We start from the raw sequence: 26,160 nt of genomic DNA on the forward strand, positions 1-26,160 counted from the left end.
GCCTCAAGATCAGTCGGATTGGGTGGATAGCAGCCATTAACATCGGATATCAAAACCTGCCACAGATTCACACTTGGAATCAGTAAATGAATATGCTGTTTAATAACATGAAAGTTTTTTTTCGGGGAGCCAGTTAAGTGGTTATGTTAGTGGTCGATGCTGAATTTTAAGTCATTTTCTCTCTGAGCTGTTAGCATTAGCCGCAATGTTAAATCGGTGTTTTTCTCAGATAATCCAGTATTTTCACTCCATCTGTCTTCCTATCTACTGTTGCTGTGGCTCAGTGTCTGGTAATTGCAAATTTGTGGGGGTTTTTCCAGATTCCTCTCCCTGGTCACATGGGCAGTTCACTAACACATTAATGTATGTTAGCTTTTTGGGAGATGCTCATATAGTGGTTTTATAATGACTAGAATAGCACAGTATCCCTTCAATCCATTTACCATAACTTTGGAGTCAGTGTAACTGCCTAAGAAATGCATTCTCACAGGATGATGCTACCACCATGACTCACAGTTCAGCGTACTGAACTGTGAGTCAGTACGCTGAACTAAGAAGGTAGTTTTTCTTAGAACTACCTTAGCGTACAGGCGAAAAGTTAAATTTTGGTCTAATTTGACCAGAGCAGCTCTCTCCACTACATGTGTTCCCTATGGGTCATAGCAAAGACTGCAAAGACGTTTTAGATTGTCTCTTGCTTTTTCTTCCATGAAGTTTAGATTAGTGGTTTCCACCAATAGTCGTTTCCTGATGAACAATTCTCCCCACCTGAGGCATTGTCCTAAGTTATTTTGTCTTTTATAAAACTCTTTTAAAACATTATATCTTTTCCTTCCACTTCACAACAATGTGCTAATTTGTGATGGGTTGTAACATGACCAAAGACAAAAACAAGCTCAAGGGGAGTGAATACCTTTGCGTGGTACTGTAGTAAAGGAGGCTCATGAGTCTAAGAAGTTCAATAATCTCAAGATTTCTTAAGTGTGATTTATCTGGCATTCCAGCCACGTCTCACTTAAAGTTTCATCTTTTTCTGCCACATTAGCCATTGTTCCAGTGCTTTACTGCTCAGCAGTTGTTCATCAGTCTCTTCAGAGAAGTCAGTGAAGAAATGTTTCATTCTAACCTGCTTTTTTATTCACCTAATCATCTACACTTTGATTTTTGTGCAAAAGAACATTTTTTCCTAAAATGATTATGCGAACGGGTCCATTAAAGTTCATTGCAATCGAGATACCATTGTAATCTTTTCCAATGGGAGGTGAAGTCTTATTGATATGACATTTTTAAGTATTTCTAACTACATTTAAGAGAGCATCAAGGTAAAAACTAAGTATGGATGCAGAGTTTGGGCCAAAGAGCAGATTTGGCATTCCCAATTCATAAGTTTTAGCCCAGGACACCTTCTCTTTTATTGCCTGAGTTATAACCAGACTCTCTACTTCATAACCATGGCTGTCTGTTGCCATGGAAATGGGAGAGTCCCTTGCGTTATGTGTGTTAGTGTATTATTGGTGAGGGTCTGGCTAAATCCAATTGCTTCCGATCTATGTAGTACATCTAAGCCCTTAAATAAGTCATTTCTGGCCGTGTTTTTCGCTTTGAGATGGCTGACTCTGGAGGGTTTCGTTTCTAGCAGCTTGTCAGATTTTTTAATGAAATACCTCTCAGCAAAGTAATTAGCTCCTGGTGGTCTTTGTTTGGCATTTGCAACCTTCTGGATACCGCTGTACATTTAAATCAGACTCGGGATCCCTGGATAAATCAGTTTGTTTATTACTGTTTGCTGATGCTGTGGATGCAGGTAGTACGGGAAGTTTTGAGTCACTTAAAAAAACTCAGCTTTACTAAGATGTTCCCCGACGCACAGAGATTTTCATTAGACTGAACTCACTCATCTATATGCATTTCCTACAGCAACTTATTCTTGATGAAGAGTGAAGCAGTGTATCCCAGCATCCATCAACGCTAAAACCTTCACTCTGCCATCAGGAGGCACAGAGCTTTATTGACCCCAAAGTATTAACATGTATTAAGCAACAATCAAGCTCGACAAATGCATTAAAATCTATATTTTGTGAAAATGTCCTCGCAATTTATTTTCTTTTTCAAGATTTTTATTAAGTGGCAAAACTATTAACTGACATATGATGGTAGCCTGGTTTTCTGTTTTTCTTTTTTCTAAACATCTGCCTGACATAAACAGTCTTGGTCTTGGACCTGTCATAAGGGCCCGTTCCCAGGGGACATTCACTAGACATGACCCAGCATAAGATTTTCATATTCCGACTTTTTTTTTTTCCTTTAGGGAAGAAAAAGGCCAGTATTTTGAAATGGTGTTTCTTCAATAAGAGTGAGTTTCCAAACCACGATTGTCCGTGTTTCTTTGTGACTGGAGATCTTTTCAAAGAGCCAAAATTGTCTTTCTTCAGCCGATCAACATGTGAAGCAAGATCAACTTTTAAACTGGTTGAGAATCAGTTTTGTTGTACCAACAAAAAAGTTGCTAGAAAGGTTGAAAGCGTTTTCTACAAGGAGGAGAATATGAGGGATAGATCACTTCTTTCAGAGATGATACTGATGAACGTGGTGACTATTCTGGTGTGACTCTATAGGTTCTGGGGAGCGCAGTTGTCTTGGATGAATGTGGCTCCAGCGTTTAGTGCTTTAAGTGGTCATTATAACTAGAAAACAAGCATAGAAATTCAGTGCATTTGTCGTTTTTAGAGGCTGGTGAGCTCGTTTGCAGCAGTCGGATCCCAAAGGTTTTTTACTAACATCGCCAAACCTCAGGACTCAAATGAAAAGGGTTGTCAGGCTCAAGGATACAAAAGTCGAGGCAGAATAACTTCTGAAGGGAAGAACTATAAAGCTGTCTGCTCACTGAACTTTATTTACTGTGATATCTTTGCTTTGTTGCTCTGTTAGCCTAATAACTGCATGTCTGCAGTTTGATCTATTCATGTCAGTTCATTACAAATGTTCATTTTCCTCTTCAGAGTTGAGCTTGTTATTTTCACCCTTTATCTCCACCTAAACAGCACAGATATGTCTTTATCTGTCCCACTGTTCATGCAGCAATGAGAGCTTTGTTTCCAATTAGTCCACTCAGTAAAAAGAAAGTACACCCTATGTGAATTCAAGCATTTTAAAGTATAAATGATGTAGCCTCTACTAGGTTTAAAAGTTATGTGAATATCACCTCAAGTGTGCAAAAGCATAGAGATATACTGATTGGAACCTACCAATTCTGATTTTGACTGAATAATAGGAAGTCTTAAGGCATCTTAAATTGAAATAACTACATTTGAAAAAAATTATCCCCGTTTTGATGCATCGAAGCACATTATGCCGTTATCTTGTTCTCATTAAATTATAGTATATGGCAGTACGTGCTGTTGTTTTATGTTTATTGACTGTAGGCAAAGAAGTTTATATATATATATATATATATATATATATATATATATATATTTGACCTATTAAATGACAATAAAAGAAAAGGTCCATTTTAAGAGCAGCTAATTTCTAAAGTTGCTCTTAAAATGTTTTGCGTGATTTCTTCTTTGTCCTTTAGAAAAAATAATTCCAACCAGGCAAATTCTCGTTTTGAGCAGAGTTCAGTCAAACTAACGACTTTCTTCACCTGTAGCATCTTTACCATTTTGAAATAGGAGTGTTGTTTATTTGCTTCTTTGCTGCCACTCCGTGGTTTGACACACTTCAAATTTTATGATATACAACACCCACAAGCAGCAGACATCATTTGTTGCGTTTTCCTAACCGATGCTCCATTTTACCTCCGACAGACTGACATTTTCTCGTCTGTTCTCCAGTTGCGGCTCCACTCCAGCTATTAAGTCGGAGCTTCATCATTTCAAGTAGCCTCTGCTGTTGAGTTATTGCCTCGTAGTAATCTTGTGTATCATCAGCACTGAATGCGAGGATTCAGAAGTTGCCTGCAGCCTGAACTTGGAAGAAAACAAATGTCCTCATTTTGCCAAAGTCTTGAAAATCTAGTTTTAAAAAAACAAAAATCCACTTAAGCTACCAATTGTGCAACTAAAGTACCTCTGCTTTGCCTTATAGGTAGATTTAATTCTTTGTAAACAAAAAAAGCTGTTAAATTACAGTGGATCATAGCACTGTGACAATGCCATAATTCACACAGCCGTTACTATGTAAAATATTAGATTTAATTTCCTGTTGCATACTTCACTGCGGGAAGAGCTTGACCTTTGCTTTTAAATGAACAAGGAGGTCTTTTTGCTGTTATATATTTTGTAAATCATCCACAGTTTTCTCTGTTTTGTTCTCTGGAAACCTCAGCACATTTGGTGTTCATGCTTAAAAATGTTCATAAGCTCTTGCCGTCCGTCACTCTGGGTCTGTTGTTTTCTATATGTTGAGACAAAAGAAAGTTTTGAACCGCTGGAACATTTTACAGGCATGTTTGTCTCCCTCTGCTGGATTTTGAGGGGGACTACAAGTACCATGACGGTTCTGAACTGGGTAGTCAAAGATGTGAAGCTGTTATTTAGTAATTTTCTTACTTTACAAGTTTCTTTAACTTTATCTTATAGTTTGAACGAATGTTTCTTTCGCTTTTGTCATTTTTTGTTTTAGCACAAATGTATGTTTTGTTAAAGATATCGAAGTATGTTTCAAAAATATATTTGTGCATTCGCCCACAAATGCTGTATGTAAAGCTAAGGGGACGAAAGAAACAAACGTAATATACAACTTCCGAGCCACACCAATCTTCTGTTTCGTGAAGATCTTTTTGGTTGGTTTTTATTTGTCTCTTTTTAGACACGGCTTCACTCACAACATTATTAAACTGCGTAACGTTGTAGATAAGGAATTGTACTTTCAACTCCTTCTGGAATTCAAATTAATTGTTTGTAGTCTCACAGAACAGGTAGTGTCTCCCGCAACTCAGTTTATCAAATTTGATCAATAGTTCCCACTAGAGGGCAGCAAGTTAAATTTTGTTTTTCTTATGCTTTGACTAAAAGAATTCTTGTTTTAAATTGGTGATTTGCTCTTACAACTACTCTGCCTTGTCTATTTATTTGTGATATGCTCTTAAAAGTCGGCACTGCTGATTCGGAGTTGAGCTGGTTGAGATTTCTCTTTATAAAGTATTCATCTCCTTGGATGTTTTACCCTTTTATTGCTTTCAAAAAGGATAAAATGGAGTAATTTTGCTGTAATATATTCTGCTTCCTGTTAAATACTGAGGACTATCTCCCTGTGGTGAGATCGTGCTTGATGTCTCTCCATAATGAATAATTTTCTTTCAAAATGGTCTTTACAGCGTTTCTGCTTCCTCTTAACGAAATTTTTAAGCGCCTCATTTTTAGTTTCCTACTCACCGATCAGGGGCAGTCAAATGCAAAAATCCTTTGATTGCTGACACCACATCTATAATTTTAAACTGCTCTGTGTTCACATTTCTTCTATTCTTGTCAGTCCGACAGAGAAATTAAATATGTGGAAGATGATTTACAAAGGTAGCTCATCTTTTGGTTAGAGTTTTGTTCCACAGTAACAGTCAAATTTGCATGTTTTCAAAGAATTAATATGTATGCATTTATGTTGTTAATTTGCCTGTATCAGGAATTTGCTAAAGACTCCGAATGTGATTAAAAACAAAGATCACACACCAGGTTCTGACGTTTTGCTATCTATTTTGGCTCAGCCTTAATTCACCAAGAGCCATTTTTAACTTTAGTCACACACCCAGCTGGAGTGGTGTCTAATTCATTAGCTTACATGGACTGTTGTTGCATGGTTACAGGTAAGCTGGTAGTGAACGTGTGGTGCACCAGGCCAGTCTTGGGAGCATGGCGAAGGCCCAGAAATCGCCTGGGAGGAAGACTGCTCACTGTCTCCGCAGACAGGTACTGCAAAAAGAAAAAAGAAAAACACTCTTGTTACCTTCCTCCTCTTTTCCCACTTAGACTTTCTTGTATCCCTAACTTGGATAAGGTTGTGTCCTGCCACCTCATCCAAGCACGAGTGTTTGAATGTACGGAGTGGCCCAGTGCCCAAGCGGTACACCGTCTTGTGCTGATGTATTGTAATGTGCCTAATGTGAACTCATTTATCCATTTCCAAGGGCAGCAGGGACACACCGTTAGCTAGACAGACACAGACAGAGAAAATGAGAATAAATTGGTTTGTGGGAAAGAAAAAGATTAAGGAGTGGAAGAGGAGGAAGGTCTGGTTTACAGACTCAACAGCTGGGCCTGGACGATTAATTGTCTAAAAAATTATTGCGATAAACGATAATATTGTTTCAAGACCTTTTGACACTGATTTAATGGAAATGACTAATAATGCATGCTATTTCCTGCCATAGATAGATGCGCTTTATTTTCAAAAGAACACATGACACTGGAACTGATTAACTAAATAAACAAAACGAGCAAAAACAAAAATAAAATGGATTCTCAGTCTCCATTAACAAAAAACGTACATGAATAAAAACTAAACAACATAAAACCAAAGTGGAAATAAATACTGTATTCAACCAAAAGAGTGCAGATTATGAAGTCTGTATACTATATTGCCCTTCAGTAATCACTAGATTTAAATAGAGAAGATGGCCATCCGACTACCTAATGCTCTATTCCAGAACAGCTGATTCAAATGATTGCATGACCATCAAGTACTGCAGAAGCCTGTTAATCACCCAGAGACACAATTCAGGTGTGTAGCAGAAGGGAAATACCTAAAGCACGCAGGACAGGGGGGCGGTGAGGACCGGAGTTGAGAAACACTGACCTAATGCAATAGTTCACACTGCACGACTTTTTGCCCCTATTTTCCCCTTACGACAATCTTAGAACGTTGGCTGATCTAAGATTGTCGCTGGTGATTTCGTAACCGATCATCCTGCAGTGTGATTTAGATCGTTGTGGCCTAAATCAGGGGTTTCCCCCGACTGGGAGCTGAAATTACGGAGGGGAATCCCAAACAGCTGACACGGTGCAACCCGAAGTCCAGCGGACATCAGAGATGATATGTGCAAACAACATTAATGTTTATTCAACATTTCGTGCAAGGAATATGGAAATGACAAGGGGTTGGAGCAATTTGGCTCCAACTCCTCTATGGTTGGAGATAAACACGGTAACTTTTCAGCTGTTCTTCGTTAACGTGACATAAATAGGTTATAATGATTTTCATTCAGTCAGGACTTTACGCTGACTCTAGCCACATGCATTGCAGGTAGATTCTAGTAAAGCATTGATTAATGCCTGATTTTAAAATTAGTAAACTGGACTTGTAGCCATTATTTTGGGCTACAAGTCCAAAATAATGGCTGTGTGGCTTGAGACCACATAGCACGATCGAACCCGATCGAACCGTTATACCTAGGATTTCTGTCGGCTAATGGGTCTCTCAGGTTTTGAAAATGGGCCGACAGTCGGCTGACAACTCATGTTGTGTGCGCTGGACATTACACTAAGGAAATGAGGAAGGGAGGGTCAGTGGAAAGCACCGGAGTTGAGCCTTTTTTCATTCAGTGTCATCAAGAGAAAGAAAAAAGGAAGGAAGAGACGATAAAGCCGATAATTAAAATGAGGTTGATAGGTTTAATTTATCATGCGATTTAATTGATTTATCGTTTATCGCGACAGGCCTAACAACAGCACACACGTTAAATCTAAAAAGCTGGAGTGGAGTCACTTATCTGCTCAAGGGTACCTGTGTATTCTGAAGATAATGGTCCTTCACGAATAGTCCAGCTGTTCAGCTGACTTGATGGCCAGACACACGGGTACCGTCTACATCCAGGTGTTCTGAGCCCATATTTGTCACCAACAATGTACCTGGTTAAGATCCTAGGAGTTTGAAAAAAATTACAAAACTGTCTTTTAGCATTTTCCAAGCTCTGAAAGACAACTTGTATATTTAATAATGACACATTCGCTCTTGCTTATTCTGTTTTCTAATGGAATAAAAAGTGAAAGGTGTAAGCTTTTTAGAATTTGTAGTAGAACTGATCTAAATGAACCTGGACACCAAAAGAGCAGTCGATCAGCCTTTTATCGCACAGCCAAGTCAGAAGCCAACTTCAGACCTGGCTGTACAAGCATCAGAATATTCAGTTTTGAAATGGAAAATGTTTGAATGCCTTTATAAGCCTTTGATCAAATCAAAAGTACTCGTACTGTGCCTTGCTGAAAGTATTCTCACCCCCTGTTTTTGTCTAAATTCTCCCAACATGTTTGCGGCAGCACAATACTAGTGAGATACTTTTGAAAGCTGAAAAACTGTTTTCCACCACTGATCTCTATTTAATCTGACTTTGTTTTAGCTATTTTGTGTACCAAAACGGCCTTATTTACATCTGCAAGTCCCTGTTATATTAGATCACAAGCAATCCCTCACATCCTTTGAATGATAACTTTGATTGTGACGATTTCAGTTGATTTCTTTCTTTGTGTATAATTTTTTTTTTCTTCATTTCTGGTCTGGTTTTTCTCAGGGTGGTGGTCAGACAGACATGGAGGAACTTAACGTGGACACTCAGCATCCACCGCAAGACCAGTCCAAGGGAGGAGATCAGATCCTCATTCAGAACTCTCCTCCCGCCGGAAGCTTGTCGGAAAACTGCGAGCACAAGGAAGCTCCGGTGGAGGCCCAGGAAAAGAGCGACACCTCCGCCCAGCCGCAGGCCAAGTCTCTGTGGAAGCCCATTCCCCCTCTGGTGCCTGAACTCCACAGGAGCACAGAGACCAGGGACCAGAGCTGCCAGACCGAGGAGCAGGGTCAGCCTCCCGCGGCCAATAACGACGGCCATAACGCAGGTGCTTCTTTTGATTCTGCACGTCTCGCCGCTTTGATTCACTCACCTCCAGGCTAAGGCTGTCCGTCAACCCCCTGTGCAGCCTCGCTGCCGGGGCACCGAATGTAGCCGCTCAAAATAAAGCTGAATGATTTGTTCTCACTGAGAAATTGACTGCTCCGAAGAGGAGCTGTTTTTGGCTCCGAGTGCCGTGACGTGCATGAGAAGTTGGCCCGTGTTATCCAAACACTTAAGAAAGTTTTGTTAGCAGTGGAATTCTTCCTGCCAGGGTTTGCACCCTGTTGAATCAAGCTCCAGTCATGTTTAGAGTTTGAACTGACGCTAGTCGTGCTTTGGTGTAATGCTTTGAGCACTCACTGTAAACAGGACTGATCTTTGACCCCCTCCGGCGGGGTCATGTGGGTTCAGTGACCTGTGCTGCTGGGATTAAAGCAGTTTAGAAGTAGAGGTGAGGGGGTGGGGATGGTGGGGAAGACAATGCTCTCTGTCACCCATTTAGTTAAGCTAATCCTCGTCACTTTCTTTCTGGCTTTTCCCTTCCATTCTCATTCATGTTTCCAGCCTTTCCAGTCGATGCCTTAGGGGCCTTGTCGATGCGTCCGCAGCTTTTCCTCCCCCCTTTCTCACTTTTACCTCCTCAAATCAGCTGACACGACTGTGAAATGGATCGAGTCCATGCTGCTTTTCCTCTCTGGTCTCATGCGTCTAACTCTGATCAGGTTGATAGCCATGAGGGAGGCGCCGACTGACCCTGGCTGACACAGTTTTAACTTGCGTCACTGTAACGTTCTACAGACACATTGGCCACAACACACCTCTTTCCTGTTGCATACGATCATCTGCAGTCGTTTGCACATAAAAGCCGGTGTGACACGCTTTTAAATGTCAACCACGTTACCATTTACCTGCTAATGAGGAGCATCTCCTGGTGAAATCCGTCTGATTTGATCTGCTGATATTAAATACAATACGAGCAGATGTAAAAACAACTTAAAAATCTTACTTTCAGTTATTTCTGTTGGGTGCATTGGCGACATCATGATGCATGTATGCGAGAAAGGTTACTGTAAAACAGCATTTTAATGTCATTTTGAAACAAAGGCTTTTTAAGATGTTTTAATCACAAACCGGAGTCTCACAGACAGAGATTGAACCCTCAGAGGGACAAACTGAGAACTATTCCTGAGCTTGTCAGCCTTCCTGTTGTCTGCTTTAAGTCTCACTCCCTCTCATTATCACTCGGCATAGATAAAGTGCTAGCACCGTCTTGATTCAGCAACAACTTTGACAAGAGTGTTGTTGCAACTGTGAGACGCGAGTGCTTGGAAACGGCAGAGAACGATCAGACATTAGCGTTCAGGCCCATCAACCTGAACATCCTCTGATACGAGTAACCAGTTGGTTTCTCAGTGCAACTTTCGCAGGTTGTTGTATGATGCTGTAGTTTTTTTTTTTTTCTCCTTTTATTTTGTATTAAATATTTCAAAACCTCAACAGTAAAAATTCGACTTTTATGTAAAAATAGCATCACAATGATTACCTTTCGGTTTTCTCCCAGATTTCAAGATTCATAACAAAGGATGTCGGTAAATAATAACAATAAAAAAAGATTCTTCTTCAGGATTTCTGCTTCCTACTTGACCCTTAACTCTGTTGCGATTCAGGTCACCAGTGAACAAGGACACGTCCATTGGGATGCTTCTCTGATTTCGTCAGATTAAGTGACAATAAGACGCTGTGGTCTGTGTTGAACCAAAAGGACCGATGACGTGCTCTTCATTGGCCCAACTGAGTGAAGATTTTCATTTTCCTCGTGCGATGCATTTGTTCTTCCGTAGGGGCTCCAGATTTTACTTTGAAGAAAGATGTCCTCCTTTATCTTTGCCTTTAAGAGCTTATGTGGTGTTGGTGTGATAGGCGGTAATAAGGTCAGAATGAATCACTGTCCTGTACAGATCTCATTGTGTGAGCTCTTTTCAGCACACAGTAATTTACCTCGTTCATAGCCGCCACAGAACCTCTTCTCTTGCGATGCTGTAGTTCTCCAAGATGGCCACACTCTTATACAATTAGGAGCTGACTTTGATATAATGCTATGTCTTTCTCTCCGTCTAGGTTTGTGTGCTGAGCCTGGCGATCCCCCTCTGCTCCAGCAGCCTCTGCAGACCTCCAAGTCTGGGATTCAGCAGATAATTGAATGCTTCCGATCCGGTATGCGTCTCTGTTTTCTTGTTGTTTCCTCCTCCTCCTTTCTACCTCTCTAGCTCTAGCTTCTTATCATTATTTTTAATGTGTGTGTGTCCTGTTTTTTTTTGTTTTTTTTTCTTGGGGTTGTTCAAACCCAAGTTTTAATCGTTGTGATTAAAACCCTCATTACTAAGAGCTGGATTTAAACAAAAGGAAAACACAGTTGATGTTCTTTCTGGATTATTTTGTATTCATTTTTTAAAAGCATTTTTTTTTGTTCATTTGATGAAATCTTAATTCAAAAAAAAAATTAGAAGTGTATCTAAAAAATGTATTATTAACTATATTTTCTTTTAGATCTACACTGTTTTAAAGTTTTAGCCCAATTTAATACATCTGACTTTTGTAATTCTTTGAACAGCATACCTGATTTTAACAGACTTTTTATTTGAACTTTTTTCCAAGGATTAAACAACCAATATTTCTTTAACCTTAAACACTGCTTGTCCTTAGTGTTGCTGTTTTTGATTCGACTATAATTCCTGGATTTGCCTGCGTCTGTGTTTAAACGTATAATTTGCACAACCTGATGGAAACGTTCTGCAGGATGCAAAATTTGCACTCCTTGTACTGTAAAATGTGCTCTTTAAAACTGCTATGAGAACTCGGGTTCAGTCTGAATTGATTACAAACCGCTTTAATCAGAAAGCTGACGCCAGTGACATAAAGAGTGGAAAGGGGTTCTTTTTATGCAAATTAAACACTTTAAAACAAAAGAAACCAGGGAAAAGAGAAGAAAGATTTGATTAGAATCAGGATAATTTCATTTCTTTTTTTTCCCTATGAAACAAATTCCACAGATGGGACAAAAATACCCCTGACATTTATTACTTCACCAATTAGGTGTAGCAAAGCAAACCAGTCAACAGAAGTTTTAAAATCTTTTTTTTTTTTTTCATCAAGTAAAAGAAGGGGAAAAATGAAATGATGATCCAAAGAATCACAAAGCATCACAACTGCTATTTTGTTGCACCGCAATTCAAATCAGCATTTTGGAAAAAAAAAAAAAAAAAAAAAAAAGACTTGATCACTACCAATCTCCTTTCAAAATATGAGAAATGCCAAAAACGTTATTGCAGACCTTTTTGAGCAAAGTTCCAGGCGGGTTTGCCATTTTCTCCTGGAAGATCGCATTAAAATGGATAATGAGGTACAGAAAGATCCATCTGCTCACCGTTTTTCCCTTTTTTTTCTCTCTCTCTCTCTCTCTTTACTTGCAGGCACCAACCAGCTCAGAACCATGCTGCTCAGGGAAGTAGACACCATCTTTGAGTGTAAACTGTGTCGCAGTCTGTTCAGAGGCCTCCCGAACCTCATCACGCACAAAGAGTACTACTGCTTATCACGGCTACCTGAATCTGACGGTGGGTAACGCGACACATGCAATACCAAAAACCCATTAGCAAACAGAATCATGAAGACCAAGAGACTCTGCTTAAAAATTCCCCACAACTTGACCCCTGATCTTTCATATTAAAAGTTGGAGTTGGCGCTCCAATTCAATGGTTTTGATCAATTGTGTTAATTATCGACCAAATGTGGTCGAGTTGATGGCGCATGTAATTTTAAGGGACTGTCAACAGCCTAAATGTCCTCTCGTTGTGAAAATCAACAGAGAGAACAAGCGAAGGCTACATCAATTAATTTCTGCTTGCTAAAGACGACGTAAACATCTGAAAGCGTCCCACAGATCAGCTAGATTTGTCTCGATTTCATCGAAGTCGTTGTGAACTCTGAAGTTTGCACAAACACTCTCTGTCTTCACAGTCTCCTTGGATGTCTTCGCGTTTTACTTCAGTATTCTGTCACTCCAAGGATCCCTCACTCGCTTTCATGCCATCTGTCTCCTAATTACGATTCCCTTCCTTGCGCTTTCATATAGAAGCATAGGCACACAGTAGCATCTTCTCTCCTTTGAACGTTTATTACACAAAGGCCAGCTTTCCCCTCCATCAGAGAGACTATAATTTGTCAGTGTTGGAGCTTTTTTTTTTGTTTTCCAAACTCTTAATTAGCTGCAGTGTGTTTCCATGTTTTCCACTCTTGACTCCAGGGGATGAAGAAGTCTGTAAAACTCTTGATATCGTTTCTGTAACTCTTCCCCTCCTCGAAGGGAAAGCAATCCCAACAAAAGGAAGTCAATATATTTTGCTCAGTTTTCTCTACCTTACCAATTACTGCTGTATGAACCTTCTCCATCCTAATGCTATCATCATCTGCCTGGGGTTGTAATGATGTTTCCTCTGCATAAGTAGCTCAGTTTTTTTTTTTGTTTTTTTTTTCCCCTCAATAAAGCGCTTATAGCTTTGGGTTGGATGTGTATTGTATTATTAAGTGACCTAATTGCTGCCGTTTCCATCTTTGATATTCTGAGCATTGATCGTTTGTGGTTGCGGCAAAGTTTTGCTCGATTTGTCTCACCTGTCGCATTGCACCCCGACGGTCTGAACAGATGAGTCTTCTGCCTCTTCGTTTCCAGTTGAGAGTTTTTCACGCTAATGATGCTTAATGGCAAAATGATTATATGTGCTGTAGAGAAGGGAATCTCTCTATGATTAAAAGTATTTACCAAACAGACTGAGCAACAACAAGACGTGTTTTTTTGTTGCTTCTGACAGTCACATTAACAGTAGCAATATTTAATGTGTTGGTTTTTTTCCCCCCCTTTTACCATCGTTTAGTTATTAAGCAGAAAGTTGAAGACAGGACTTATTACATTGTCTGTTTTGATTTTAAAGCTTTCATCTGATTCTGGCGTATGAGCTCAGAGATTTGAAATGAATGTCTGCTGCTTCAGTTTCATTATTTTTTGTCTGTTAGGCGTTATACCCCTTGAATTTTTTAAATATTGTCAGACAGAATTCTATACATTTAAACACAGTGATTATATGTGGGAGAAACAGGATTATGCAGTTATCTTAACCATTCCATAGTAGGTTTGACTGAAGGGTTTATTTTTAACTATCCTGTGTCTGTGTCTTGCTGTGGGGATGAAAACAAAAACGAGTCAAATCATCATCCTTCTTCCTGTTAACTTTGTGGAGCTTTGCTGCTACGGGAAGCCGTAAGGAAGTGGGCAGCATGGCTGTAAAAACTTGGTTCTTTCACCGCCGTACGTCACAGTGGTCATGACATACATTCACTGAAATGTTCAGTGTTGGTTTGCTGCCACACAGCGTTTTGTATGGAAGCTGAAAAGTTCAGCATTGGTTTAATCTAACCTGAGGACGTTTTGTCGCTTGTTTACCGTGTTGCCTGCGTGGTTATGGATTTCTTAAGCACACGTAAAGTTCGTGGAGAGCATGGCTGTTCTGACCCCAGCTTTGACGATCGGACATTAAATAACCACAGCTGAAAAACAAATGCCTATTTAATACATTAGGTTTGTGTGTGTGGTTAATTATAGCATTATGTTGTAACAAACCCATCCCTGAACTCCGTTTGAAGTAATGGACGATGATTTTTCTCTGACAGGCTCTTCTGGTGATGACCGACAGAGTGTAGCCATGAAGGATTTACTGGACGCAATATATCCCAGAGCTGACCGGCCCGACTACGTGGTCCGATTAGAGCCCATCCAGACCACCAACAAGGCGGTGTTCCAGTACCTCACCACAGAGGAGGAACTGGCGAGATTTCCATCACACACAACCAGGTGCGTTTTTATTAAAACAAGGGACAAACGCGTTGCATTTAAATTCACAAACGGAATGTATTTTATTGACTCAAGTCACTCGTTTGTTTTTGTTGCTCATCACAGTGCCCGAGAGAGTCCTGTCGCTTGGGAAGGAGAGACTATGGAGGGTGTGGAAAACAATCCAGACAGTCAGCCAAATGCACCTGAGAGCCACGTCAGTCCAGTGCCGAAGACATGGGAGGCCGACGATGAGGCGAAAGAGGAACAGCCAAAGCCTGAAGACGAGGGCTCCAACAGTGGGGTAGGTTGTAAATCTGTTGTTAAACGATTCTTTTTGAACATGTTTTTTTATTTTTATTGTTACACGATCTGTCTTGCTTTTGGTACAAAGTATGTTTTTACTTTACCTGACCGTCCAGGTTGAAGATGTGACCATTTCCTGTTGTCTCTGTGGCCAAGACTTTAACTCCCGTCGGAGTATCAGGCGCCACTGCCGCAAAATGCACCAGACTAAACTGGAGGAGCTCCGTAAATTCACGGAGACGCGCACAGTTCCTACAAGCCTGCTCTCTATGGTGAAAGGTAGGAAATTATACAAGTGAATAGCAATGAATTCTGTAACATATCAGTTAAAAGAACTAGCTCATGATATTAGAAAAAAAAACATATTTTCTTGTCCAGTTTCAGGTCTTTTAGCTAAAAAGATGCAGCTTCTAGATAATCTGTGTGCTTTTTGCTTGAAAACAATAAATGATCAGTCTGAATAGATATTGTAGATGTATCTCGGTGTTGTTGAAGGCCGACCAAGGACTCTCAGTATGCCAACTGGAAAGTCCTGCCCAGTGTGCCTGAAAACCTTCGCCACCAAAGCCAACGTGCGGCGGCACTTTGACGAGGTGCACCGGGGTCTACGCAGGGACACCATCACACCGAACATCGCGTCAAGGCCGGGCCAGCCCTTCACACTGGAAGTCACACCACCCAAGAAGAGCAACAATTCCTCCCCGACACGTGCCCACAGCTCCAAGACCACTCCTGTGAACTCTAAAACCTCCGCCTCAAACCAAGCCCAAGGGAAACCTCAGAGTAAGCAGACGAACTCGGCCTCATGTCGATGCACCCTGTGCAAGAGGAACTACAGCTCCCAGGTTGGTGGATCGACTCTGTCGCTGGGTTTTCACCGATTATCAAATGTACTTTGGTTCTGAAAGCCTTTCCAGTGCTTTCTGATGATATTCACATCCCTTCTACCTTTTTTTTGTCACATTACAACCACAAATCATGCATGTTATTTGAATATTGTGTGGAATCCCAATGCAAAGTAGGATGTTGAAAGGTGGAATGAAAATGGTCAATGGTTTTCAAAATATATAACAAACTAAAAACATGGGGCATATTATTGGCCAGTAGATCTGTCTGTGAGATACAAACGCTGCTTAATAGAAACAGCAGGGATGGACTCAATTTTGCAGATTCTACTTTTTGAAAGACCCCAAGCTCACTCCGATTGCACGATAAAGCATCATTTTTAAAAGGATTCGATTTGATCACATGAAAAGGGAAACACAAGTACCCAGGTTTGTGGTTGTAATGTGAAATGTGTCGGGTGAGATTTTCTGGTGGTGTGTTCTAAAAAAGCCCTTTATTTGTTCTTTTTAGCTGATGTTAAAGAGACACATGCGCATCGTGCACAAGATCTACAGCGTCAGAAGTAACAAGTCTGGTGGCACACCGTCACCTGCTGCTAGCGCGAGCAGCGCTAATGTTAGCCTTAGCAACAACGTAAGAGTGAAGGAGGAAGCAATGGAGCCGTCGGACGAAGATGACGACGACAGTAGCCCTGCTCCGTCTCCCTCTAACAGCAACGGGACAGCTAGAGGCGTTCCACAAGCCGTTCTGAAGGTGAAAGAGGAGGAATCCCCATCCAGTCCAAAGGTACCTTCATCCACATCTTCGTCCTCCCGTGGAGGGAGCGCATACACGAACATGGCAGCCAAACTAAGCAAGTTGTCAGTCGGCTTTGACTTCAAGCAGCTCTTCTGCAAGCTGTGCAAACGACAGTTCAGCTCTCGTCAGAACCTAACAAAGCACATTGAACTGCACACGGACGGCAACGACATCTTCATCAAGTTCTACCGCTGCCCTCTGTGTCGCTACGAGTCGCGCCGCAAACGTGACGTCCTGCGCCACGTGACGGTTGTCCACAAGAAGTCGTCGCAGTACCTGGCGAAGATCATGCCCAAACTGGAGAGCAGGGCGGTGAAGAGGCTGGCGGAGGCGGTGCTGAACAGCACCAAGAGGACAGGCGGCAGCGCCAAAGAGGAGATGAACGGGCGTCACATTTCGTCGTCCTCCTCCTCTTCCTCCTCCTCTTCTCCGTCGCCTCCAATCACCCGCAAACAAGAAGCCTCCACGTCTGCCTCGGCCGCCACTTCGGCCTCCGCCCCGCCTGCCGCCCCCATCACCAGGAAGCAGCAGGAGCTTTCATCTCCGGTCCCGACTCCCTCCCCGCCCGTCACCCGCAAGCAGGAGAGACAGCAGACGGCTCACCAGTCCCGCCCCGTCAGCCCTCCTCTGACCCGGCGCAGCGAGAAACACTCGCTCTCTCGCAGCGCCTCCTCCTCGACCCCGTCCAGTAACCAAACGCCACACACCCGGCGACACGACGCCCAATCAGAGAGCAGCCCCGTGACGTCGTCCACTGAAGTCAAAGTGACGAAGAATTTCTCTCTCCATGCTTGTGACCAGTGTGGGCGGGCGTTTGCTAAGAAGGTAGGGATTTTAATTAGCCAAATTAATTGGTTCTAAAGAACTTTTTTTCTTTTTTTTTTTTTCAATGAGGTCAGACAGAAAAGATACATTAAGATGTAAAGAGCTAAGATTTAGTCATATAGCAGCTGTGGCAAACTGACGGAAATCTTGTTTTTCACAAACTTAACTACAGTTTTATTTTGATTTTTTTTCTGCCGAGTCTGGCTTAATCCTAATTCTAATAAAAATATTAGAGCACAATAGTTTAACTTCTTTTTGCATTAAAAAGGTTTGCACAAGTGACACATTTTTTATGTCCTGTGCGATTGCACCTAAATAAAACATTTATCAGTGCCTCCAGGATGTTAATGTTTTTTTGTGACTGTTGCAGCATAAAACTACTAATTTTCTGACACTTCTTTTTAAAAAGTTGCCATCAGAGTTGCACTTTTTTTTTTTACTGGAACATGGTCTTAAATGATAATTCGTGCAAAATTTGCAATCTGTGAGTGAATTTGCATCAATAGCTGCGATCGCAACATTGCAGCATCCTGGAGAGACTGATTTATTAACTCATTAAATACTTTAAAGAAGAGATTCAAATACTAGAAAGAAACTTTTAGAGTGCCCAAGAAGTTCAAGTCTCTTCTGCAAATCTTACTCAGGAATGGCAGCAGGTACAGGCAAGTGTTTCTACGCACAATCGCTACATCTGGTGTCAACAAGGGCAGCAAAAAGCCTCAGCTCCAATGAAAACCGACTACTGTCATGCTGGAAGTACCAGCACTTGCCTTTAGTGAAGATATTATCTCCAAGGAGTTTTCCAAAAACGAATTGCGTCGAAGAGGAAAAGGCGGACGCTTCGCATGCAGAGGTCTCTCATGTGCTGGAATGACTTCTGGTCCAAGGGAGAGTTGCTTTGCCTCAATTTGCATAAAACACTCCCCTAAATAAAGAATGGAGCCGGAAATCCTACCGGGGCTAATTTGCCCAACAAACCAGAAACAGCACTGTGATGAGCAATGTTTTGTTGTTGTTGTTGTTGTTTTGTTTTTGTTTTTTTTTTGTTTTTTTCAGCATGATGGAGCATCATGCCATAAGACAGCAGTGACAAACTGGTTTAGGGATCAAAGAGCTAAAGGTTTGCCTCTGTGGTTTTTAACCCCATTTAACCCCAACATGTCCTCAGCTCTCAAAAATGTGGACCGAAAAGCTCCTCTTAAAAAAAATAAATAAATAAATAATGCAACTTATCCATCAGATTGTGACCTGGTCAGCTTTTTTTATTTATTTATTGCTTTTATGAATGTGCATTCAATGGGGCTTTGGCATCCCTGTGTGTTGAGTAGCTGTCCCCTGCCTGCTGCTGAGAATAGGGAGACCAGCTTATTTGTTTTGCAGGGCAGAACTGCATCGTATCCCATTTCATATCAATTTAATTGGCTGTGGGACCAGCAGAAGAAAGGGTTCACCCTGGGTGCCAGGATAGACTGGTCTGATTTAAAATAAATAAATAAATAAAAAGTTAAAACACTGAAGCAGGAAACTTTGTGGAAAAACCAGGTTGCCGCCAGTCTTAAAACTGTTGTACGTGACTGTAAAAATCCCGTAAATTATGTAAACTTGACATTCATTGGTTCCAACAATCTGCCAATGACGGGGTATAAACCAATCTTATTTGTTACATCGCTGTAACGGTGCGTTCACACCAAATGCATTCTGCGCGAACGCACCTCAAATATAAACTTTGATTTATTTTCTGCTTCCTCGTTAATTCTTTTTTTTTTTTTTTTTTTTTTTTTTTTTTATCATTTTGAATCCAGTTGTACCTGGAGTCTCACAAGCGAAGCCATCGAAACGCTACGGTGGGAGCAGCGAGCAGGAGGAAAGGAGTCAGCACACGCTCCAAATCTCTGGTCTGGTGAGACGCACAGTGTAAGAGTACAGCGCTCCCGTCCCGTCCTCCATTGTTCTCCTCCTTGTCTTTGTCTCCTCCCCTCCCTCCTCCCCTAATAAGAAACCACTAAGTAAGGCTGAAATGTCACGCACCTCAGCAAATTCGCGAAAGTCTGCCCTTTTAAGATGTTGCTTACCGCAAGTTTTGCGTGTGGCAAAAGTAAGCTTTGATTCTGTCTGTGCAGAAGACGACTCCCTTTGGTGGAATGAAGAAGCCATTAATCAGCACACTGACCAGCTGTTTCCTCAGTTCTTTATTTACTTGTTTGTGTGTTGCACTGCCTCTCTCTGCTCACTAAAAATGCCAACATGTTTCTGTTCAGGCTTTTAAATCTATGTCTTTATTAGAGGTTACTATTTTTATGGCATTAAAACTACAATCTTCCTATTTTTTTTTATTGGGGTTTTATTAAGTAGAGCCACACAAAGAAGTGCATAAAAGTGAAGGACTCATTTGGATTCAGCTGAATACTGATAAAAGATTAAAAAAAACAAACAAACATATCTTTAAAATAAATAAGAGCAACATGTTTTCCAATACATCGGCTGTGGAGGCTGATTATGTCAAATTAGGGAATTTCTTGTTTAGATCTATGAGTATTCATGTCTTAGACTGACCTAGTCAAAGGCCAGAGCTGAATCCAATGAGAAAACCTCAGATTTTCATTTAAACATTTAAGAGTCACAATTTACAAAATGACTTTGAAGGTTTTGGTTATATTGCGAAGAAGCATAAAAAGGTTTAAAGCTGTAACTTTGGTTCAACTTTAACTTCTGCTGATTTCACCGTTTTCTTTTTTTTCCCCTTCTTCTTCTCTCATTCTCTCATTTCGACTTGCAGATCGCCACAAACGAAGAACAGAGAGCCACAAACGGCTACACGGCAAATCAAAACATTTAACTGGAAAACTGAGACTACTGGAGGAAGTACTAGGAAGACCGGGAAACGTGAAGGAAGAAACAAAAGCAGAGCCTTACAGGAGAGAATAGTTGCATATGAACCAAAAAAAAAAAAAAAAACAGTTGTAAACTGACAATATGTAGTTTCATAACGAAGCCAGACAGCCTGCTGCTATCTACACAGAGACTCCAATCTGCTGTACATATACATATCTGTATTTACTCATGTAAATACGGAGTTATATACAGACTACAGATATCTACTGCTTTCCTTCTATTATCCTGCATTTAGCAAGTTGCTGAAGGTAGTCTGCGTGAATGAGTGAGAACGAGGAAGCCAGAAGAAACTGGATTTCTGGGCTCGGCCTGGTTGCAGATGAAAGATATTTTTTTGAATTCTTAAAAAAAATGAAGAATATTATAACTTAATCTTCCTCGGCTGAACTATGCCTCGTTAAAGGGTATTCCACTGGCATCTCGAATCAGTTCCTCGTTTACAGTCCGTTTTTTTTTTTTTGTTGTTGTTTTTTTGGGAAGTGTGAAAGATGTACATTTCCAAACCTCATTTATTTTCCAAATGAGTTATCTACTGTTGTTCTCTCAAACTAGCAAAGATGAACTTACCTTGAATATGAACTTGTTTTAATTCAGAAATGGAAAAAATATCAAATTGTCCCCATTATAAAACAAAACCCCAGTCTTTCTTATTTTAGACAATATGCTAAAACCTTATTGTCTGATCGAGCTTTAGTGCGACTCTGAAGGTTGAGTCTATCTCTTCAGATGGTGTGAAACTTTAAATAATGTATAAAAGACAGAGCTACAGTCAGACTGAGGGTAAAAAAAAAAAACAAAATTCAATTTGCAACAGGTTACAGTCTTACTGTTGTAGTTTTTTAAGACATTAACTGGAAGAATTTACTTTCTGACTGCCTTTATATCGACTTTATGTCCTTCCACAGCCCTATTATGACACGCTGTTATGTTACCTTACATCCTCAGTGCCTAAAAGCTGGTCTGGGTGAGCCACAGAAAGCAAAACCATCCCTGACTGAAAGGCCTCCACAAATCTCTACACTGGAGCATTTTTACATCAATCTGTCTGATCTTAGTTTTTAATCTTTACCAACGTAATATGTTTATTTTTTACTAGTTTGTGCATTGTTTGCTTCTAAAAATGTGTTTCTGCGAGTCCAACCGTTGCGATTGTTAGACAGCGACTCCTAAAGGTAGTCTTTGAGACACTGGGAAGAGTTTGGAGGGAATGAATGAAGAAGACCAAGAGGAGAGGAGGGAAGTGAGGAAGACCAAATGTAGATGCGTCTTAACGTTCAAACTGTAAGCCATGAAAAAGAACAAAAAGCAGAAACAAAGAAAGACCAACCTTTATTTTTGTAACGACAAAGGCTTCTGCGGCAGACATACTGTGTATTAACTCATCCATGTCGGATGGTATAAATAATAGCTATAATAGATAACGTACTTATGTACTAGTTGGTTTTTTTTTTGTTTTGTTTTTTTGCCCAGATGTTTCTGACATGTTTGAGCCGTGAGCATGTCATTCTACAGCAGGTTTAAGTTGCTCACTTGTTACTTTTCTTTTTATTTCATTTTTTTTTTACTGCTTGTTAAAACATGAGCACAAAGATATGATTCAGAGGGGTTTAGTTCATGTACGTGTTTTGTTTTGTTTTGTTTTTTGTCCTGAAGTTTTGTTCATCATATGTTGTGATATGTTAAGCTTTTTCCTCTAGACCACCAGAAGTAGAAAAGCCTTTTCAGATGTGACCAGAATGTTAAAAGCCACTATTTAATAAATAAAAACATACTACTCAAAAGCCCCTGAGTGGATTTCTATATGGATTTGTGTTTTTGTTTGATTTTTTTTTTTTTTTTTTTTTTTAAATCATGAATTGTTGAATTTCGTCAACTCAGTAGGGCCCCCTACCGATCTGGAGGGCCACAAAAATTTTAAAACTGGAAAATGCACTTCAATAAATTAGAATATTAGAACATTAATTAAAGTTAATAATTCAATGTGAAATATGAATACAATTTAGTGAATGACATGGATAATGATATTCCTCAGAAAGAATTACATAAGACCCAACAAAGTGCAAAAAATGATTTATTTCTTTAGTTGAACTGAAACTACCATTTACAAATTCACAAGGCTCATCTGTATTAAAAAAAGTTATGCAGCCATAGTTAAGATTTTTTTTTTCCTATAACAGCTCAGACGTTCCCATCTTCAAATCTATAGTTTTAGCCAATGTTTAAAAAAAATTGAATGTTGAGAATATAATCCAAATTAATTGGATTCTGCCAAATCTGATCAACTCAAATGTAGTTGTTTAATGCGTGTCATTTTTTTTGTTGTCATGGTCAAATTAAACCCAACGTCACCTTGCAGGCTCTCGGCCTACTTGATGTGCTGCTCAAAGTGGAGTTTAAATGTAGCTTCCAGCTGCTGTGACCCAACTTCCCCTTGAATTGAAATGTACAAGTTCAGAAGTAATATTGATTGATCGCTTTTTAAGTCTGAATAATCAAAATAAATACACTTTTTGATTATTATTTTGTTCGTGCAGATGCCCCAGTACTTTCTGGATCATTGCACTCTGGTCATTTTTGGGCAAGAAAATCACCATCTGGTTTTAACTAACGTTGTAATTACCCCCTCTTGCCACAAGATGGTGCCATTGACTCGCCCCTCCGTGTCTTTTTCTAACGCGGTAAGATCGACAAATTGAACGTGTTGTTCACATTTCCCCCCCAACGCTGTCAGGCAGAGGGAACACCCCAGTCTTGTTCCTATTGCCTCCACACACATAGCTTATCAAATTGTTATTACACAGCAGATGGGACGCGGTTCATTTGTTTAATTCCATTCACCACAAAGAGCCACGGCGCGCTGGTTTTTCAAGGCGGGGATAATCAATGGGCTCAGTGGAAAATAAATTGGGGAAGTTCGTTCAATTAACCGTGCTTTTTTCTTCTCCTTCTTTTTTCTATGACTTATTAATGTGTTCAAATAAGCAAAAGGGACAGAAATGCATCCAATTGATCGGTAATAAACTTAATTGAATGCGGAGGAGGGAGTCTGCATGAGGACAGTGGCACAATTAGGCGTTGATTTGGTGCGTCGTGCACCAGCACTCGGGAGTCTGAGCGGGTTGTGTGTGTGTGCGCGCGCGCGCGAGCCGACACAACGCAGACTTTAACGGAGAAGTGACCACGCGCAAAGTGTGCGTGGGAGCTTACGGATCACCCTAATCAGGTGGGTTTTACCAACAATATTGATCCGCGCCGCGTGTCATAAATTCCTCTGCTCTGTCTCCCCCTCCTCCACCTCTCTCTCCACCCTCTCTCTCTCTCTCTCTCTTCCTCTCTCTCTGTATCTCAGATTCATTCTTGGTCATCGGCTTCTACAGACAGCCTCTATCTCCACTGTCTCCTTAAACAAGTGCGGAGTTAATTGTTACAGTTTGCGTCACGACTGCAGCTCCATGCCCTTTGCGGATCTTTTTTTTTCTTCTATTATTATTATTGTCTTGCAATCAATCTTTTGATTTTTGGAGAAATTTTTTTTTCTTCTCTCTCTCTCTCTTCACCAGGACTGAAATATATATATATGTATATTATTTGAGGTGTGAAACTGCTGAGCTCCGCAAGGAAGTTGCCTAAGGCGGACAGGGACCCCGCGGGATGCTTCCCCTCTTCCACATCGTGGGTGGAACCTGATTTTCTGATTTTCTTACCTCTAATACTCCCTCCGTGGGTGTCTTCACATTCCTTCGGTGATGGGTGTTTAATGCCAGATTGTCTCATGCTCTGCGCAGTAGTTGTTGGGGTGAGTATGGACGTCTGAACTTGATGCATACTGTCGTACCGGAGGTATTTAAATGAAATAACGCAAAGTGCATTTGTCTCTCTGCACTGGTACTAATTAGGCTGCAATCAGAACCCCCAGAATCGAGCCAATTGGGGATGCATAATCAGCGTCTAGACTTTGATCTCCCAACTCTCTCAATATGCATTTTTTATCTCCGAGATGCACGACACTCTCTCTCTCTGTGCGAAATGTTGGAGAAAAATCCAATTGGGCTTGAACGTGTGTTTTAAATTATTGTATATTTTTGAATCATACATCTGTTTGACACCCTTAAGAATCCAATTGTAGGTAAATGGGGGGACCCGTTCAAGTAGAGGGATGGGGTAAAGATCAGCAAGTGGCTCCAGGGAGTAAGAGAGAGAAAAGTGCTCCAGAGGACTCACTGACCAACAGCTCTCTGACCATGAGTGAGGAAGAAACGATGGGGGAAGAGGACAGAAAAGCTATCTTCTTTCTGAGAAGAGCAAACCCATTCTCTCCCCAAAACCAGTGATGAAGGGAAGTGGGGGTGGGGGGGTGGCTGCATGCAGCAAGGGATAAGACTGGGAGGAGGAGGAAGAGGAGGAGGCAACTGTGGCTTGCACAGGATTGCAGAAATAAGAATGAAGTCGCCGGAGGTGAAGGTGGAAGGATGAAGTCCCAACAACCAGCCGAGGGTGTAAATTAAAACGAGTGATGAGCCACGCTGTAGGCTTTTTAGGGTTCAACCCTCTTCATCTTTGAGCCACTAAACATCACAGCAGGGGAACCCTCATCATCATCATTCTCCTCCTCCTCCAGCTCCTCCTCCTCCTCTTCCTCAAGGCAGCCACAAGAGAGATTAAATCATCCCCCCCACCCCCCTCTGCTCTCCCCCAGCATTTGAGAAGAATCATAAGAGCTCTCTTGAGGTTGAAGGAGTAAGAGCCAAGATGATTAGCATAAGATCAGGTGTGTTGTGTATGAGCGCAAACACACAAATGTCACCTCTTTCACCCTTCGAGGCAGTGATAATCTTCAGAGAGACCGAGTGTAAATGAGGCTGGTTCGTTCAACCCGATCAGATCTGTTTCTGTTTCCCTCTGGAGACATCCGCAGCTCGAATGAACAGAACCGGTTTTAACTTGTTACCTAATGCCTGCAGCTGACAAACGCCTTAAACTTTGCCACATATTGTCTGGTGTTGCAGCTAACAGCTTGAGTGGTTTTTGTGTGTGTGTGTTTTTTTGGGGGGGTGGGTTGAATTCCATGTGCAGGATCAACACAAGACGGCATGTTGTTGTTTAGGCGTTGCCAGAAATTCTTGACGGGGCCCTTTGCACAAATGAGTATGCTCTGATCAAAACCATTCCACTCCAGCACTGGGAGTGCATGTTGATGGTCATCGTTCTGCCTTTGGGCGTCCGCTTCATAAAAGTTCCCAGGCACGTGCAGAGTGGGGGGTGCTTGAGCACCTGCCCTTTTTGCTCCTTGCCCCAAAGTGCCCTTTTGGTCAAATTTTTTTTTTGTTGGTATTATTATTTTCAAAGCCCTCTTCTGACACATAATAACATGTACTAAAATTATTTAATTGTTTTGTTTTGTTTTTTTGTACAACATAAAAAGTCTTCCGGTCACCTTGTTACCTTTGACCTTTTGCCCGTGACGCATGACGCAGTTGTCTCTCGCGCAGTGAGATAAGGCGGCTAACTGGAGCTCAGCATAGCGAACGTTCCAGATTACAGAACGGTTTTTGGTTAATTATATACATTTATATATAAAACGTTTTTGGTGAATAAAGTGGAGTAGACTTGCTACTTGTCAGATGACGGAAAACGTTGAAGTATCGTTTCTGCTTCAGCATGGAGTCGCGGTTTAAGCAGAGAGGTAATGAAATACAACAGACACTGACAGGCCTCTGTCTGCTTTTCTCTGAAGAACTACTGAGCGGGAGGAGACAGCCAGGTGAGGAAAAGCTGTTCTTATCTATCG

The 26,160-nt window shown here is 41.0% G+C and overlaps 2 protein-coding genes across 10 annotated transcripts in view; both read left to right on the forward strand.

Moving 5' to 3' along the window:
- The window catches only part of znf800b (zinc finger protein 800b), a 31,854-nt gene extending 9,707 nt beyond the window's left edge, over positions 1-22,147 (forward strand). For 4 of the 6 annotated variants that reach the window (XM_007579252.2, XM_007579242.2, XM_016664528.1 and 1 more), the window contains exons 2-12: positions 5,804-5,906; positions 8,504-8,825; positions 10,940-11,035; positions 12,292-12,435; positions 14,546-14,726; positions 14,832-15,009; positions 15,128-15,290; positions 15,507-15,856; positions 16,368-17,480; positions 19,283-19,394; positions 20,257-22,147. In XM_007579252.2, the coding sequence (XP_007579314.1) occupies positions 5,850-5,906; positions 8,504-8,825; positions 10,940-11,035; positions 12,292-12,435; positions 14,546-14,726; positions 14,832-15,009; positions 15,128-15,290; positions 15,507-15,856; positions 16,368-17,480; positions 19,283-19,384 (2,706 nt within the window). In that variant the 5' untranslated portion in view covers positions 5,804-5,849 and the 3' untranslated portion in view covers positions 19,385-19,394; positions 20,257-22,147. The remainder of the gene's footprint in view (positions 1-5,803; positions 5,907-8,503; positions 8,826-10,939; positions 11,036-12,291; positions 12,436-14,545; positions 14,727-14,831; positions 15,010-15,127; positions 15,291-15,506; positions 15,857-16,367; positions 17,481-19,282; positions 19,395-20,256) is intronic. The other 2 variants (XM_016664533.1, XM_016664535.1) reach the window with 2 other exon arrangements.
- Positions 22,148-23,510: 1,363 nt separating this feature from the next.
- grm8a (glutamate receptor, metabotropic 8a) overlaps positions 23,511-26,160 on the forward strand; it is a 255,278-nt gene continuing 252,628 nt past the window's right edge. For 2 of the 4 annotated variants that reach the window (XM_016664554.1, XM_007540084.2), the window contains exon 1: positions 23,707-24,168. The gene's annotated coding sequence lies outside the window, so the exon portion shown is untranslated. Of the gene's footprint in view, positions 23,596-23,706; positions 24,169-26,160 lie in introns of those variants that run through there. The other 2 variants (XM_016664539.1, XM_016664552.1) reach the window with 2 other exon arrangements.

The sequence above is a fragment of the Poecilia formosa genome, unplaced genomic scaffold (assembly GCF_000485575.1).
Source record: "Poecilia formosa unplaced genomic scaffold, Poecilia_formosa-5.1.2 Scaffold9, whole genome shotgun sequence".
Taxonomy (NCBI): domain Eukaryota; kingdom Metazoa; phylum Chordata; class Actinopteri; order Cyprinodontiformes; family Poeciliidae; genus Poecilia; species Poecilia formosa.